Source organism: Tupaia chinensis, unplaced genomic scaffold (genome assembly GCF_000334495.1).
Source record: "Tupaia chinensis unplaced genomic scaffold, TupChi_1.0 Scaffold000161_1, whole genome shotgun sequence".
NCBI lineage: Eukaryota > Metazoa > Chordata > Mammalia > Scandentia > Tupaiidae > Tupaia > Tupaia belangeri.
This window is the reverse complement of record NW_006159632.1, coordinates 1,618,531-1,634,402: the sequence shown is the minus strand read 5'-3', so window position 1 is coordinate 1,634,402 and position 15,872 is coordinate 1,618,531. Positions and strand designations below refer to the sequence as shown.

At 45.9% G+C, this 15,872-nt stretch overlaps 1 protein-coding gene across 6 annotated transcripts in view; it reads right to left on the bottom strand.

Annotated features, from left to right (window-relative positions):
* ERO1B (endoplasmic reticulum oxidoreductase 1 beta) overlaps positions 1 to 15,872 on the bottom strand; it is a 49,061-nt gene that overhangs the window by 21,505 nt on the left and 11,684 nt on the right. For 4 of the 6 annotated variants that reach the window (XM_027770838.1, XM_027770835.1, XM_027770837.1 and 1 more), the window contains 4 exons: positions 11,688 to 11,771; positions 9,502 to 9,543; positions 7,018 to 7,100; positions 539 to 612 (listed from right to left, as the gene is read on the bottom strand). In XM_027770838.1, the coding sequence (XP_027626639.1) occupies positions 539 to 612; positions 7,018 to 7,100; positions 9,502 to 9,543; positions 11,688 to 11,771 (283 nt within the window). Of the gene's footprint in view, positions 1 to 538; positions 613 to 7,017; positions 7,101 to 9,501; positions 9,544 to 10,829; positions 10,872 to 11,687; positions 11,772 to 15,872 lie in introns of all 6 variants that reach the window. The other 2 variants (XM_027770836.1, XM_014586807.2) reach the window with 1 other exon arrangement.

Sequence of the window (15,872 nt, the reverse complement as noted above, 5' to 3'; positions counted from 1 at the left end):
TGTCTTTATGCAAGTTGTTTGAGGACTCCAGCAAATTCCAGTGTGAACAATTTCATATGTTCACAGATCTATAACTAAGCGGCTTTCGCTGGAGGTCCACGGACATGGGAGAATACAGCTTTTCTTTTCATTTAAAATTTTTAAGATTCATGATAGAGCCTGTATACACAAGAGCGAGAGAGAGAGCGATGAGCATTCTCCCCGGGCTCTGGTCATACCATGATGCCCTCCACAGCCGGCCTGGTCTCGGCCACCTGTCGGGGTGTTCCCCACCTGCTTCTTCGGTGCAGCAGGGCTGCAGTCACTGCACAGGAGCCGGCTTCTCCTAAGCAGTGCATCATCACTGTGCCTCGGAGCCGGCCCAGAGGCCGTCCCAGTCGGATCTAGGGCTGAGTTCTGTCTCAGCCTCTTGCTCTTGTGTCATCCCGAGGCTACTAAGACTCGGTCTCTTGCACATGAAATAACACGCAGCTATAGCGGAAGCTGTACACAAGAAGGTACGTTAAAGCAATCGAATGACAAGAGCTGATCTTATTACCATCCAGTTCACAGAAGTGGTCCTGTGAGTCGTCGTATCTGGCCCAGTCGATGAAAGCTTCTCTACTTTGATGGCTACAGGAAGAGGAGTGAAAAAGAAAACATTAAGTTTGGAGCTGAACATTTTAACACTGTATTCTAGCACAGTGAAGATACATACTCTAAGGTGACTTCTCTATTAGATGACATCACAAAGTCTACTATTAGTGGTTACATAAAGGAGTAAGAGCAACTTGTATAGAAAAACATGGATATTAATTTCCATGAATTATATATATTTCTTAAATTATATTAAATTATTAGCTCCAGTTCGATAATAATTACTTAGACTACAAACACAAAAAACAAGCTCACCTTTTCAGTTGACTTAGAAATTGTAGTAATGTTTGTATTTTTTCCAGAATTTGAAATTATATTTACTTTTTGTTCTTGAGAGATTTTTGCTATAGGGCGTGTACACTTGCTGGAGAGACAGAGAGAGACAGAGAGCGAGAAATCACCCCCAAGGGTGACAGTCATGCCACAGTCCCTTCTCCTCCCCCCCTCAGGATTGTGGGCACACACGCAAAAGGGTCCCGCATCATGCTTTGAGATGCTGTTGAGACTAACAGTGACAATGGAGGGACCAGCAGATGGCACAATGGTTACGTCACTGGACTCACAAGGCCAACCATGGTTTGAGTCCCAGACCTGGAGGCTTGAAATTCATGCCAGGCACATGTGCATGCATGCCCAAAATACTAAGAGGAGAATGATGGAAAAGAACGGGTTGCGGCATGATCATACTCCCAGGGAGTGATTTCCCACTTTCTGTCTCTCTCTCTCTCTCCAACGAGGGCACATGCCCTACAGTAAAAATCTCTTTTAAAAAAAGAAGGAATGTAACATGTATCCAGCAAAAATGGTCCCAAAACATCCAGCTATCAGGGCCAGCAGGTGGTGTGGTGGTTGAGGCCCTGGACTCCCACATGGCCAACCATGGCTCAGGTCCCAGACCTGGCATCTTATTTTCTTTCTCTCTCCCTCTGTCTTTCTCTGGTGAGCTCATGTCCTCACAGCAAAGCTAAAATAATAATAAGTGTTTAGCAGGTGACATGGTTGTTAAGGGCACTGGACTCCCACACGGCTGACCGTGGTTCGAGTGCCTGCTCTCTCTCTCTACCTCTCTCTCTCTCTCTCTCTCTCTCTCTCTCTCTGTCTGTCTCCCTCTCTCACTCTCACTCTAGACCTTTCTGTTCAAATTTTTAAAAATAAAGTTAAATAAAATAATTATTTTTAAAAAAATAATAATAAAATAATTCTTTAGGAAAAAACCAGCTATCAGTAGGATGGAAATACAGCACATTCACACTATGCAATGCCATATATCAACAAAAGGGACTGAGTGCTACGCTGCTCGAGAACATGACTGAATCCCAACTTACGTTAAAGTTTAAAACCCCAACACCGGGCAGCTGGTGGCACGGTAGTTAAGGTGGCTGATCCCACACAGTTGGCTGTGTGGTTCATGTCCCAGACCTGGTGACTTGAAAAACATGCCAGGCACGTGTGTATATATGCCCAAAATTACAAGAGAAAAATGGAAAAGGGATTGCAGCATGGCTACTCTCTCTCTTTCTCTGTCTCTCTCCAGTAAGTATGTGTCCTATAGCAAAGGTTTAAAAGTCAAATACAAAATATGTCCTATATTATTCCATTTATATAAACATCCAACAAGTCTGTCACGTGAACTCAGAATCACACGTAACTCTTACGGAAGACGGTAATGACTGCACAGTACAGCTGTCACACCCTGCTGGGAGCCGAGTACCTCATTCCAGACGCCCTCCAGAGTCAGCTCACTTGGAGAATTAGAATGACCTTTACCCTGAAGAACTGCAGACTGTACAGCTTGTGTGCTATACTTAAACCTACAAACTTAAAACCTTCATAACTTTTGTTCTACATGAAAAAAGCTAAGTAAAATGAAAAGACAAGCCCTAACAACCCACATAGCCCAACCAAACATATTAAAAATCAATTAGTGATTCAATAATGCAGCCCCACAGTGGAGGAGTGACGATGGACAGGAACAGGCGATCGAGCTCAAACCTTGGGATGATTTAGGCTGGCCCAGCTCACAGCTCTGTTTACACTCTCTCCTTAGGGACCTCATTCTGATTACGGTGGTTAAATACCATGTATCTGGGGCCGACCGGTGGCATGGTGGTTGAGGGCGCTGGACTCACACATGGCCGACCGCAGTTCGAGTACCGGACCTGGCGGCTTGCTTTCTCACTTTCCCCCCCTCTCTCTTGCTCTCGCTCCATCCCTCTCTGGTCAAATTAAACAAACAAACAAACAAAGTTAAACAAAATAATTCTTGGGGCAGGCAGACGGTGTGGTGGTTTAAGGGGGTTGAATTCCCACATGGCCAACCATGGTTCAAGTCCCAGACTTGGAGGTTTGCTTTCTCACTTTCCCTCTCTCTTTCATTCTGTCCCTCTCCAGTCAAATTTAAAAAATGAAGAAATAAAGTTAAGTTTAACAATAATTCTTTTTTAAAAAATGTGTCTATGGACTGATCCCAGCCCACCCCAATTCAGACGTAGGTACACAACTGCCTGCTTGGCGTCTCCATTGGCATGGCGTCAGATCGAACAAGCTCAGCTGGATGGTAGTTCCCACCTGACCTGCCCCTCTGGCAGCAGTCCCTGCTCAGTGACTGGCACCTGCATCTTTACAGCTCCAAACCTCGTAGCCAATCACCCACAAAGCTCCGGTCCTTTCCATACTGCATGCCCAACCCTCAACAAACCCTGTCATCTCTGTCTTCATAGTATCTCTGCATCTTCTCACTCAGCACTGCTGCGTCCACAGTAGCACCAGGCTCTCCTACCACAGACCTCACCCCTCTACTCAAATCCCTCCAATGACGTGCACCCCGCTGAGTTTAAAGACATGTCCATTAGAACTGTCTTCGAGGTGCTACAAGATCCACCCACCTCGCCCTGCCCCCAGTCTCTCGTATTCTGACCTGTCTTCTACTGCGTGGCCCCTGGTCACTGGGCTGCACCCACACCAGCCCGCCGGGGGCTCCGGAGGCAGTCTGAGGCACTCGCACACCTGGAACACTCGTCCACCAGGGCACCGCGGCACGACTCACACTTCGCCTTTCTTGGCCATTTCGTCAATGTCACCGAGGTCTTCCCTGACCACGCAGCCTAAAACCTCACTCCTCGTCCTCTCGATCCTTCTCCCCTGCTTGACTGCTTTTACCCGCACAGGCACCACCCTTCCACCTGCTTCTCATACATTTACTCATGTACGACGCTGTCTCCCCCGTGAAGACTAAGCGGCCCGGGGGCAGAAATGCTGTTTGTCATGTATGCGACTGTGTCCCTAGTACCCCGGACAGTGCCTGGCAGAGAGCTGGCATCCACTAGCTGAATGAGAAACTCGAATGTCCAATGAGCAGATGAGAAGCACTCAAACTCACTAGTAAGCACAAAGTATAAATTAAACGAAAGGGAGATGGGATTTCACACCCATCGAACAGTATCAGCTTCTGGCAAGGACAGAGTGTGGGGAAGAAAACAAGCACAGGCGGTGGCAGTGACAGGGACAGCCAGGAAAAGCCACAAAGGACAGTCCTGAGACAGCGATTTCACTTCCCGGGAAACACACTCAGGAACGCTCAACCGGAACCCCCTCAGCATAACCGGCACAAGCGGTGATTGTCAGCTAAAAGGACGGAGCTAACCTCTCTATTTCCACAGGTAGATCTAGGAAGGAAGTGCACAGTAAAAAGTTGCAGAATGTTAAATACAGCAACATATCTATTTATATAAAGGGAGAGTAAAACCAAATACACGGGGGAACCAGCAGTTAGCGTAATGGCTATGTCGCTGGACTCCCACGTAGTCAACCGCGGTTCGTGTCCCGGACCCGGAGGCTTAAAACTCACGCCAGGCGCGTGTGCGTGCGTGCCCAGGATCCCAAGAGGAGGATGGAGGAGAAGGGATTGCGGCGTGACCATCCCCCCTGGGGGGGTGATTTCTCGCTTTCTGCCTCTATGTCTCTCTTTGTCTGTCTGGCGAGCGCACTCGCCCTACAGTGAAAATCTCTCAAAAAAAAAAAAAAAAGAAAAAAACAAATACAGAAATGCAACTCTGTATTACTTATAAATATAAACCTATGTATGTTTAAAACTAAGAGCGGAATGAACATATACCAAATTGATGATGTGTCTAAGGACAAAAGGAAGAAAACAGGATTAGGGAGTAGAACATAGAGATTTTTAATTTATCTGTGGTATTTTTTGTTTCTTAAAAAACATGTTAGAGGGACCAGCAGATGCTGTAATGCTTATATCATTGGACTCCCACATAGTCGACCATGGTTCGAGTCCTAGACTCAGCAGCTTAAAACTCACGCCAGTGGTGTGCATGCGTGCCCCAAAACTCGAGAGGTAAATGGAGGAGAAGGGACTGCAGTGTTGCCATCACCCCAGGGGATAATTTCTCTCTGTTGGCCCTTCCAGAAAGTGCATGCGCACGATAGCAAAAATTTATCTCTTAAAGAAAAATAAATGAATAAAGGTAGAAAATGTTACCATTTATTTATTTGAAAGGAAGGATAAAAAGTGTTTATGTTAACTCTATAATTTTCCTATATTAAAACTCTTCTTCAATAAGTAATAGACTGCTAAATTTATTATGAATTCACTAGCAGTTATAGTGCATAAGTACAAGTCTAAACAAATGAAAATTAAAAAGAATCTCTGCAATTTTCCATTCCTAACTATAGACTATGTTAAATCTGAGGCCACTTACAAATTATTTACATTGGCCTCCAAAACAGGTTTTGGATTAAGAGTAAGAAAGAAAGTCAATAGGAAAAAAAAACAGATTGGTCCCGGCCACAGCGGCACACACTGCTGACTGCACCACCACAGGCTGGGCCGCATCAGAGACTTAGATTTGATTCCTGGCTCAATCCAAGGCCTGGAAATCCCCACGTGGGAGGCTAAGGCAGGAGGATCGCAACACAGCAAGACTCATCTTCAAAGAAAGAAAGTTGTGGGACCAGCAGTTGACTTAATGGCTATATTGCTGGACTCCCATGTAGTCGACCGTGGTTCGAGGCCCGGACCCGGTGGCTTAAACTCACATCAGGCACATATGCGTGCATGCCCAAGATCCCAAGAGGAGAATGGAGGAGAAGGGTTTGCGGGGTGTGGCCATCGCCCCTGGGGGGTGATTTCTCACTTTTTGTCTCTCTGTCTCTGTCTTTCTGGCAAGTGCACACGTCCTATAGCAAAAACCTCTCCAAAAAAAAAAGAAAGAAATTTGTGAAAATTAACCCTTATAACAATAACAACCTTGGGACCAGCAGTTGGCATAATGGCTATGTCCTGGACTCCAATGTAGTTGACCATGGTTCGAGTCCTGGACCCAGTGGCTTCAAGTCACGCCAGGAGTGTGTGTGAGTGTGCCCAAGATCCCGAGAGGAGAATGGAGGAGAAGGGATTGCGGCATGGTGGGTGATTTCTAGCTTCCTCCCTCCTTTCCTCTCCTTCTCCCTCTCCCTCTCTCTCACTGGCGAGTGCACACGCACTATAGCAAAAACCTCTCAAAAAAAATAGCAACCTTTATCACATTCAAAATGTTAACAATCGAACTGAATCATTATTTATAAAAGATTGAGAGGTTAAAGTCCCCCTTCTCATAATAAGCAGGAAGAATAAGTCCTGCTATCTGAACAATCTTCTAAATTTCTACTTTTCTACAAATTTACTACTGATAACCATTCTAGAAACTTAAGGACAAGAAGAGACAGAATATAAAATTTATGACAAAAATAATTTTTCTCCCTTTGAAAACTATATGAGCTGAAATTAATGGCGAGACTGGTTTACAAAAATCACAAGAAAAGCAGACGGCTGCCGGTGTAACCCCGCACGGGGGTGTGTTCCGGTGTAACCCGGCACGGGAGTGTGTTCCAGTGTAACCCCGCACGGGAGTGTGTTCCGGTGTAAGTCCCGCACGGGAGTGTGTTCGGGTGTAAGTCCCGCACGGGAGTGTGCTCCAGTGTAACCCCGCACGGGGGTGTGTTCCGGTGTAACCCCGCACGGGAGTGTGTTCCTGTGTAACCCCGCACGGGAGTGTGTTCGGGTGTAAATCCCGCACGGGAGTGTGTTCCTGTGTAAGTCCGCACGGGAGTGTGTTCGGGTGTAAGTCCCGCACGGGAGTGTGTTCCTGTGTAACCCCGCACGGGAGTGTGCTCCGGTGTAAATCCCGCACGGGAGTGTGTTCCTGTGTAAGTCCACACGGGAGTGTGTTCGGGTGTAAGTCCCGCACAGGAGTGTGTTCGGGTGTAACCCCGCACGGGAGTGTGTTCGGGTGTAAGTCCCGCACGGGAGTAAGTCCCGCACGGGAGTGTGCTCCGGTGTAAGTCCCGCACGGGAGTGTGTTCCGACGCCACCGCGGCCTCACTTGCCTCAGCGTGCTGTTGACCGCTCCCAGCTTGCTCGCCTGCTCGCAGTCTTGGAGCTCGCGGGTGCTGTTCGCCACTCTGGAGTACTGCAAGGAGTTTCACAGTGAGAAATCTGGGGACCAGGCTGGCCCTGCTCTTTATTCCAGCCTCTGCTGGCAGCACGACCAATCTGCCAGTGAGCAGAGATGGGCTCCACGTGGCCCTACCCGGGATTACGTCCCTAACAGCACAGTACAAAACCGGATCCCACATGCCGTTTGGATCCTGGGCCCAGTGGCTTGTGACACACACCAGACGCATGCTGCGCGTGCCCGGAATCCCGACGGCGTGGGACACAGGGGAAGGGCCACCTCCTCGCTTGCTCTCACTTGCTGGTGATCACATGGGCCCACCGGAACGAGAAGAATGCATGAAACAATCCCTAACACACCGAAGAAGTACAAATGAAAATGAGGTACAAATTTTCGCCTACTAAATAAGACACTAAACTTTAACCAGCACTGGTGTGTTGGTGATGGTGTCAACCAAGAAACCCCCTTGAGAAAGAGCCGACAGGTCAGCTCCAGACGTGTACTCCTGTGCAGGGATCCCCTAGCCAGCAGTACCCGTGTGTGAGAGCCCACATCCCAGGGCGAGATGGGAAAGGGCACGGCCACTCAAGAAAGCCACTTGGTTCCACCTCAGAGTGCTCAACAGGCACAGCCCTTGGTCCAGCAATGCAGCTTGAGATGCAGACAGAGAAACTCCTATGTGTGTCGTACAGTAAGACGGCAAACAGAACTGCTAGGGCATCACTGTGTGAGGTGGGAAACCGTGGTGGAACTGAGAGGAACGGCCAGCGTGCGCTATAGTCACAGCCGACCACTACACAGCTCAGGGCAGGGAATAGGAGCCACCTCACCAACAGGAGGGCATTTCAAAAGCATAAGACTATGGCACCAGCAGTTAGCGTAATGGCTATGTCGCTGGACTCCCATGTAGTTGACTGCGGTTCGCGTCCTGGACCCGGTGGCTTAAAACTCACGCCAGGCGCGTGTGCGTGCGTGCCCAAGATCCTGAGAGGAGAATGGAGGAGAAGGGATTGCAGTGTGACCATCGCCCCGGGGGCTGATTTCTCGCTTTCTGTCTCTCTGTCTCTCTCTGTCTGTCTGGCGAGCGCACGCGCCCTATAGTGAAAAAACCTCTCCAAAAAAAAAAAAAATGGTTTTTAACCTAAAGAAATAAGAAGTACAATATTGTATATTTAAAAAGTTTTAAGCAAAATAACCTGTGTATTACTTGAAGCTAGGTATGCTATGGAAGTACAAGGTACATAACTTGTAGATATGCATGCAACAAGATTGTAAAACCAATGCAGGACGGGCTAGCCCCCTGGCCTAGTGGTTGAGGGAACCAGATTCCACCTGGCTGACCATGGTCTGAATCCCGGCTCCAGTGGCCTGAAAACCATGCTGGGCACCTGTGTGTGTGCTCCAAATCCCAACGGGATGGAAAAGTGGAGGCGAAGGGATTGAGGCATGACCACTCCTCAGTGGGGTGCTTTCTCCCTCCCTCCTCCTGTCTCCGGTGAGTGTGTTGTACCCCCTGACAACTATACACACACAGAATACTTGAGAAAAATGGTTAACTCGGGAGGAAGGAGAATGGGGTTGGGAAGGATTCAACTGGTTTTTTCTTTATGTTTTTTATTTATTTATTGTGTACCTGAAACAAAAATAAACATGAGAAAGTAAGCACGAGCAACCGACTACATAGGAGAGAGCGAGACAGAATGGAGAGAGGACGCACTGGAAGGCGAAGCGAGGGGGCGCTGAGCCTCGTGATGAACGTATGACAGCGAGAAACGAGAAGCAGACTGTTTTCTAAAAACCTGAGTGGCAAAAAAGAGAAAAGTCTATTTTTTAAGATTACCTAGTTATTTCTTTCATGACAAAGACAGACACACACAGAAACACACAGGCACCAGCAGAGTCTTCAGGCCACGACCCACCCCATCCTCAGCAGCCCAGGTAACAGGCGTGCTTGCTACCCCTGCATGTACAGGGACACCTTGGGATGTGAACCCAGAACCATGTGGGTTCAACACAACAAAGTACTGCATCATCAATGTGCCACTTCGGCTGGTCCAAAAGGGTCATCACTAATAAATACTTCAATCCCATTTGAAAGTACCCTACTCAAAGTACCTTAATTACTCTATATGATGCCATCCTGAATCTTACGGACTAACCGGGCACAAGACTGCAAATCCCACGTGGCCGATGCCTGTAGAGCAGGCAGCCTAACACGGTAGTTACACGACAGGGTTCTCCTAGAGGCTCCCTGAACGGAACTGCAGCGATTTCAGGGAAACTAGGGATGTGTGACAACTGCTGGCTGTGAGAACTAGGGATTTGGAAATCCAAGGCAAAATGTATCTATTCCCAACTGATCACATTACAGTTCCCGCCTCGGCCACCGCCATCATATTAAGGAGATGCGGCTCACCTTGTTAGAAGGCCCAGCTTTGATTCCAACCGGGATTTTACTCTGAAAAAAAGAAAAACAAAAATTTAAAAAGTAATCTTCGTATTTTAGAGATTTCTTTGTATCAAATTGCTCTAAATTCACATAGTATTTTATCCTATAGGGAACACATATACATTCATTCACATTGTATCATCACACTATCTCTTGAAGTAGAAAGTAAAGTTTTCCCAATTTACAGACTTATACATCAAAGTACAAAACACTGAATGACGTATACAAAATTATCTCTAATAACCCCAGTATAATATTTCTTTATAACTTATATAGATTTAAGGTTTTTAAAAAGTGATAGTCATTTTTCCTATAAACTTTCTTACTGCAGAAAAAGCAGCACTTAGAAGTTCAAAATTATTTAAAATATATTATTCCAAATGTTAACAGATGTTGTTAGTGAGATACTGGCCATGTAGAGACACTGGCACCGTGGCTGGTACAGGCAACATCAAACTTCTCAAAGAACAGAATACAGCTGGTTACTGCCACCAACACAAGTCATGTAAAGCAGTCTGGACATTAGAAAGCTGAGTGACCCTTGTGATTAAGTTAGACCTCAAATTATAGAATGCAAATTGCATCACAAGTTTGGGTACAACATCAAATGCCTATTGTATACTCCCCCAAAGAGAGACTGACACAAAAACCCTCACATTACTTGAAGAATCAACAGAAGAGTTTTTCTTCTGGAAAGAAGGGAAGGAACGGGGCTAGAAGGAAACAGACTGGGATCTTTAAATGTACATGTGTCTTAGGCTTTTCTAAAAGTCTGAGAGAAAGCAAGGTTTCCCACATTATTTTATTTTTATTTCTTTGTTATACCTCAGGACAGGGTTCCACGTGACAGTCTTTTATTGAACAGTGGCCATCTTCAGCCCAGAAAGGACATGGTCGCTTCAGATTAACCTTGAGGGAGAGAATACGTAAACATGAGCAAGCGTGTATTGTAGTTACAGAAGGTCTCCAAGTATCACTCTGCCGAGCACCCACGAAAATGTGGTGAATAAGGAGGAAAAGGTGGGGCCAGCAGGTGGCATGGTGGCTAAGATGCTGGTTTCCCACATGGCTGACCACGGTTCAAGTCCCAGACCCAGCAACTTAAAAATCATGTCCTGTGTGTGTGTGTGTGTGTGTGTGTGTGTTTGTGTGTGTGTGTGTGTGTGTGTGTGTGTGTGTGCTGGCTGTGAGAACTAGGGATTTGGAAATCCAAGGCAAAATGTATCTATTCCCAACTGATCACATTACAGTTCCCGCCTCGGCCACCGCCATCATATTAAGGAGATGCGGCTCACCTTGTTAGAAGGCCCAGCTTTGATTCCAACCGGGATTTTACTCTGAAAAAAAGAAAAACAAAAATTTAAAAAGTAATCTTCGTATTTTAGAGATTTCTTTGTATCAAATTGCTCTAAATTCACATAGTATTTTATCCTATAGGGAACACATATACATTCATTCACATTGTATCATCACACTATCTCTTGAAGTAGAAAGTAAAGTTTTCCCAATTTACAGACTTATACATCAAAGTACAAAACACTGAATGACGTATACAAAATTATCTCTAATAACCCCAGTATAATATTTCTTTATAACTTATATAGATTTAAGGTTTTTAAAAAGTGATAGTCATTTTTCCTATAAACTTTCTTACTGCAGAAAAAGCAGCACTTAGAAGTTCAAAATTATTTAAAATATATTATTCCAAATGTTAACAGATGTTGTTAGTGAGATACTGGCCATGTAGAGACACTGGCACCGTGGCTGGTACAGGCAACATCAAACTTCTCAAAGAACAGAATACAGCTGGTTACTGCCACCAACACAAGTCATGTAAAGCAGTCTGGACATTAGAAAGCTGAGTGACCCTTGTGATTAAGTTAGACCTCAAATTATAGAATGCAAATTGCATCACAAGTTTGGGTACAACATCAAATGCCTATTGTATACTCCCCCAAAGAGAGACTGACACAAAAACCCTCACATTACTTGAAGAATCAACAGAAGAGTTTTTCTTCTGGAAAGAAGGGAAGGAACGGGGCTAGAAGGAAACAGACTGGGATCTTTAAATGTACATGTGTCTTAGGCTTTTCTAAAAGTCTGAGAGAAAGCAAGGTTTCCCACATTATTTTATTTTTATTTCTTTGTTATACCTCAGGACAGGGTTCCACGTGACAGTCTTTTATTGAACAGTGGCCATCTTCAGCCCAGAAAGGACATGGTCGCTTCAGATTAACCTTGAGGGAGAGAATACGTAAACATGAGCAAGCGTGTATTGTAGTTACAGAAGGTCTCCAAGTATCACTCTGCCGAGCACCCACGAAAATGTGGTGAATAAGGAGGAAAAGGTGGGGCCAGCAGGTGGCATGGTGGCTAAGATGCTGGTTTCCCACATGGCTGACCACGGTTCAAGTCCCAGACCCAGCAACTTAAAAATCATGTCCTGTGTGTGTGTGTGTGTGTGTGTGTGTGTTTGTGTGTGTGTGTGTGTGTGTGTGTGTGTGTGTTATACCCAGAATCCTGGTAGGAGAGTGGAAGAAAAGGGACTGCAGTGTGGCCGTCCCTTGTGGGGATGGTTTCTCACTGTCCCTCTCACACTCTCTGTCTGGCAAGTGCATATAGCCTACAGCAAACATCTGAAAAAAATAAAGGAAGAAAAAGAAAAGGAAGAAGAAAATAAATAAGAAAAGTAGAATTCTGGGACATAGTTTAGAATTTCAAGTGGCTGCAGTTCCTTAGAAATCCAAATACAATACTAATTTTAAAAACAAGTGGCTGCGATCAGTCCTCTGACACTTGAAGAAAGGAACGGAGCTCGAGGTCACTGCTCGTGCACCAGTGGGTGTCTCCAGCCCCAGGTCCCCTGCCCCTCACGGAGCACCTGCTACAACTCAGGCTTGGGACAGGGAGAGCCCCCAACCCAACCTCCTGAAGGAGATGGGACCAAACGCGGGCATCCTCATCCCCGCCGCGAAGGGAACCCCGACTTCCTAATAGTGGGCTTGGTGGCCTCTGAGGCCGAAATAGCCAGGACAGGTGAGAGTGGGAGGGAGTGTGTATCTGGGTGAGGCAGCGCAAAGTGTGGGCAGCTCTGGGGCCTGAGACCACCAGGCTTGCTGATGCCCACCGGAGCCGAGGCAGGCCGGCACAGAAGCGGGGCAGTGTAGGCAAGGAAGAGGTCAGGCAGGCACTGAGCCAGGGTAAAATTCCTGGGTTCTCATATTCCAGACCCCAGGGGGAGATAGCAGTTCATAGGACCTGTGAGGGACTGCCCACGCCACAAAACCAGGGCTGTCCTCACATCAGCCATGAACAACTGTGGCTTTTGCCAGAAAGTGGCTGAACGTGGAAGATGAACTGCTGAGTGGGGCAAGCCAGGCTATGAAGGAGAAGCACTGTGTGTCCCCACTTAATATATACCGAGTGTCTGCACTCTACGACTGAAAATGATCGGCTATTGAAAATGATCGACTAAAGGATACAAAAACACGGTAAACGGATGTAAATACAGATATGGTGTGTGTGAAAGAGTAGGTTTTGAGGAAGAACAATTAGAAGAAAAATGGGGAGGAAAAGCAGTAAGGGACAAAGAAAGGTGCCAATTTCTGTTAAAGATATATGATAGTTTAGTCAACTGGACTAGGGAGAAATGTTCACATGTTAAAATATTCGCTTAGTAAACTAAATAATGTGATTGACTGTATAAAAGAAAATGAAATTAAAAATAAAGAAAAAAATCTCTTCAAAAAACATATCAAAACTTATAGGATGTGGCAAAAGAATTCCTGAGCAGGAAATTTATAGCGATAAACACCTTCATCAAAAAAGAGATTACAGACAACCAAATGCTGCCACTGAACAGTACTAGAGAAAGAATACACCTAAGCCCGAACTCCGCAGAAGAAAGGCGATACCAAGGGTCAGAGCAGAGACAGGAAAAACAGAGACTAGAAAAACAGAAAAGATAACAAAACTAGGTAAAATGTCCATTCGGCAATCTACAGATTCAGTGGGGTCCCTATCAAAATTCCAATGCCTGGACAAGCAGATGGCATAATGGTTATGTCGCTGGACTTCCATGTAGTCAACCATGTTCAAGTCCTAGACCCGGCAGTTTAAAACTCATCCCAGGTATGTGTGCATGCACGCCCAAAATCCCAAGAGAAGAATGAAGAAGAGGCTGCAGTATGGCCAGTCCCCCTGAGGGTGGTTTCTCACTTTCTGTCTCTGTCTCTCTAGTGAGTGCATGTAACCTATGACAAAAATCTAAAAAAAATTAAATTCCAGTATCTCTTTTCACAGAAATAAAACAATACTGACATTCATGAACAACCAGCAAGGCTCCAAATACCCAAGGCAATCTTGACCAAAAAGAACACAGCTAAAGGCATCACACTCCTTGACTTCAAAATGCATTATGAAGTTATTACAACCAAAGAAGCGTGGCCTTAGCATAAAACAGACACATAAACCAAAGAAGCAGAATAAAAAGCCCAGAAATAACCCTAAGAATTCATGACGAAGGTGCCGAGGACACACGGAAGGACAGGCACTATTGCACAGTGCTAAGACACTAGATGCCCGAACAGAGAAGGGCACCAGAGACTTATCTCCACCACATAACACAATCAACTGAAAGTGGGTAAAAGGCTTCCACTTAAGACCTGGAACCATAACGTGGCTAGAAGAGCACACGAAGGGAAAGCTGCACTGTCTCGACTAGGACTGCCAGAGCACAGACAGCAAAAGCAAAAGCAGCTCAAGGGACGGCATCAAACCAGAACCCTCTGCACGCAAAAACAGAAGGAAGATGGAGCCACAGGTTGGAAGAAAATATTTGCAAGCCATGTATCTGATAAGGGCTAGTAACCAAAATATTTAAGAGAGCCAGACCACAGGGCAGGCGGCGTGGTGAAGGGCGTGGCCAACCACGGTTCAAGTCCCAGACCTGGTGGGCTGCTTTCTCCCTTTCCCTTTCTCTCTTTCTGTCTCCGGTCAAATTAAAAATAACAACAACAAATATAATTAAATAAAGAAATAATTCTTTAAAAGAGAGAGAGAGCGATCCCGCATGGCTGAGTATGGTTTGAATCCTAGCCCTGCACCAGAAAAATATACCGGGCCCACTGGTGTGTGCCCAGTACCCTCAATGTAGGAGGAAGCGCTGCAGGTGACCACATCGTATCGAAGGACGCTTTCTCACTCTCTACCACATAGTTGGCCGTGGTTCGAGTCCCAGACCCAGCAGCTTGAAACACACACTAAGCACATGTGTGTGCATGCCCAAGATCCTGAGAGAACAGAGGAGAAGGGACTGCAGCGTGGCCATCCCCCTGGGGGGTGATTTCTCACTTTCTCTCTGTTTAGTAAATGCACACGCCCTATAGCAAAAATCTCTCTCAAAAAATAATGAAAATGTGATATACACACCACCACACACTACAGAGCTTCAGAAAGATGGAGAAAGGTGGAAAGTCTACCGTCTGCAACAAGGACAGAGCAAGGGCATTATGCTAAGTGAGATAGCAGGCACAGAGAGATAGGTACCACAAGACCTCACCTATGTGTGTAAAAACAGTAGAAAGTGGTTGGTAGAGGCTGGCGGGGGACTTTTTTGGGAAAGAGAAGAAATAGATCAAATGTACCAAGACTCAGTTGGATGGGAGGAAGACGCTTTAGTGCTTCGCCACACAGCATGGTGACAGCGTCAGTAATCGTGAGTGGAACTCATACTGCGGAGAGTAAACTTGTATGTTTTCACCACAGAAAAATAAACTGCTCCCAGACCTGGAGACTAGCTTTCTTACATTCTCTCTGCCTCTCTCTCTTGCTGTCTCTTTCTAGTCAAATTAAATAAATAAATTACATACATAATATTATAATAATAAATTAAATTAAATTTGGGACCAGCAGTTGGCACAGACTTGGCAGGGTTTCTAAGCCACATAGATGACTGCAGTTTGTTAGAATTGTTTTATTTCAATTTATTATTATTATTTTTTAATTTGACTAGAGAGAGAGAGGGAAAGTGAAAAAGCAAGCCACCAGGTCCAGGCCTCAAACCATGGTCAGCCCCGTAGGAGTCCAGAACCTGTAACCACCATGACACCTGCCTGCACCTTCGCCGCCACCTTTTAATGCTCTCTCCACCAGCCCTTACACCTGTACGGTTTATTTTAAACCTCATAGGCACAGTGCCCCTTGAAATTGTACCCAGCTCTCCTACTCGTGTCTTCTGTGGCCTGCTCCCCACGCCCTGCGCCCCTCCTCTGGGTCCCTGGCCTCCTGGACTGCTCAAACACATCACACATAAGCGGTCTGAGGCCTCTGCTCTCGCT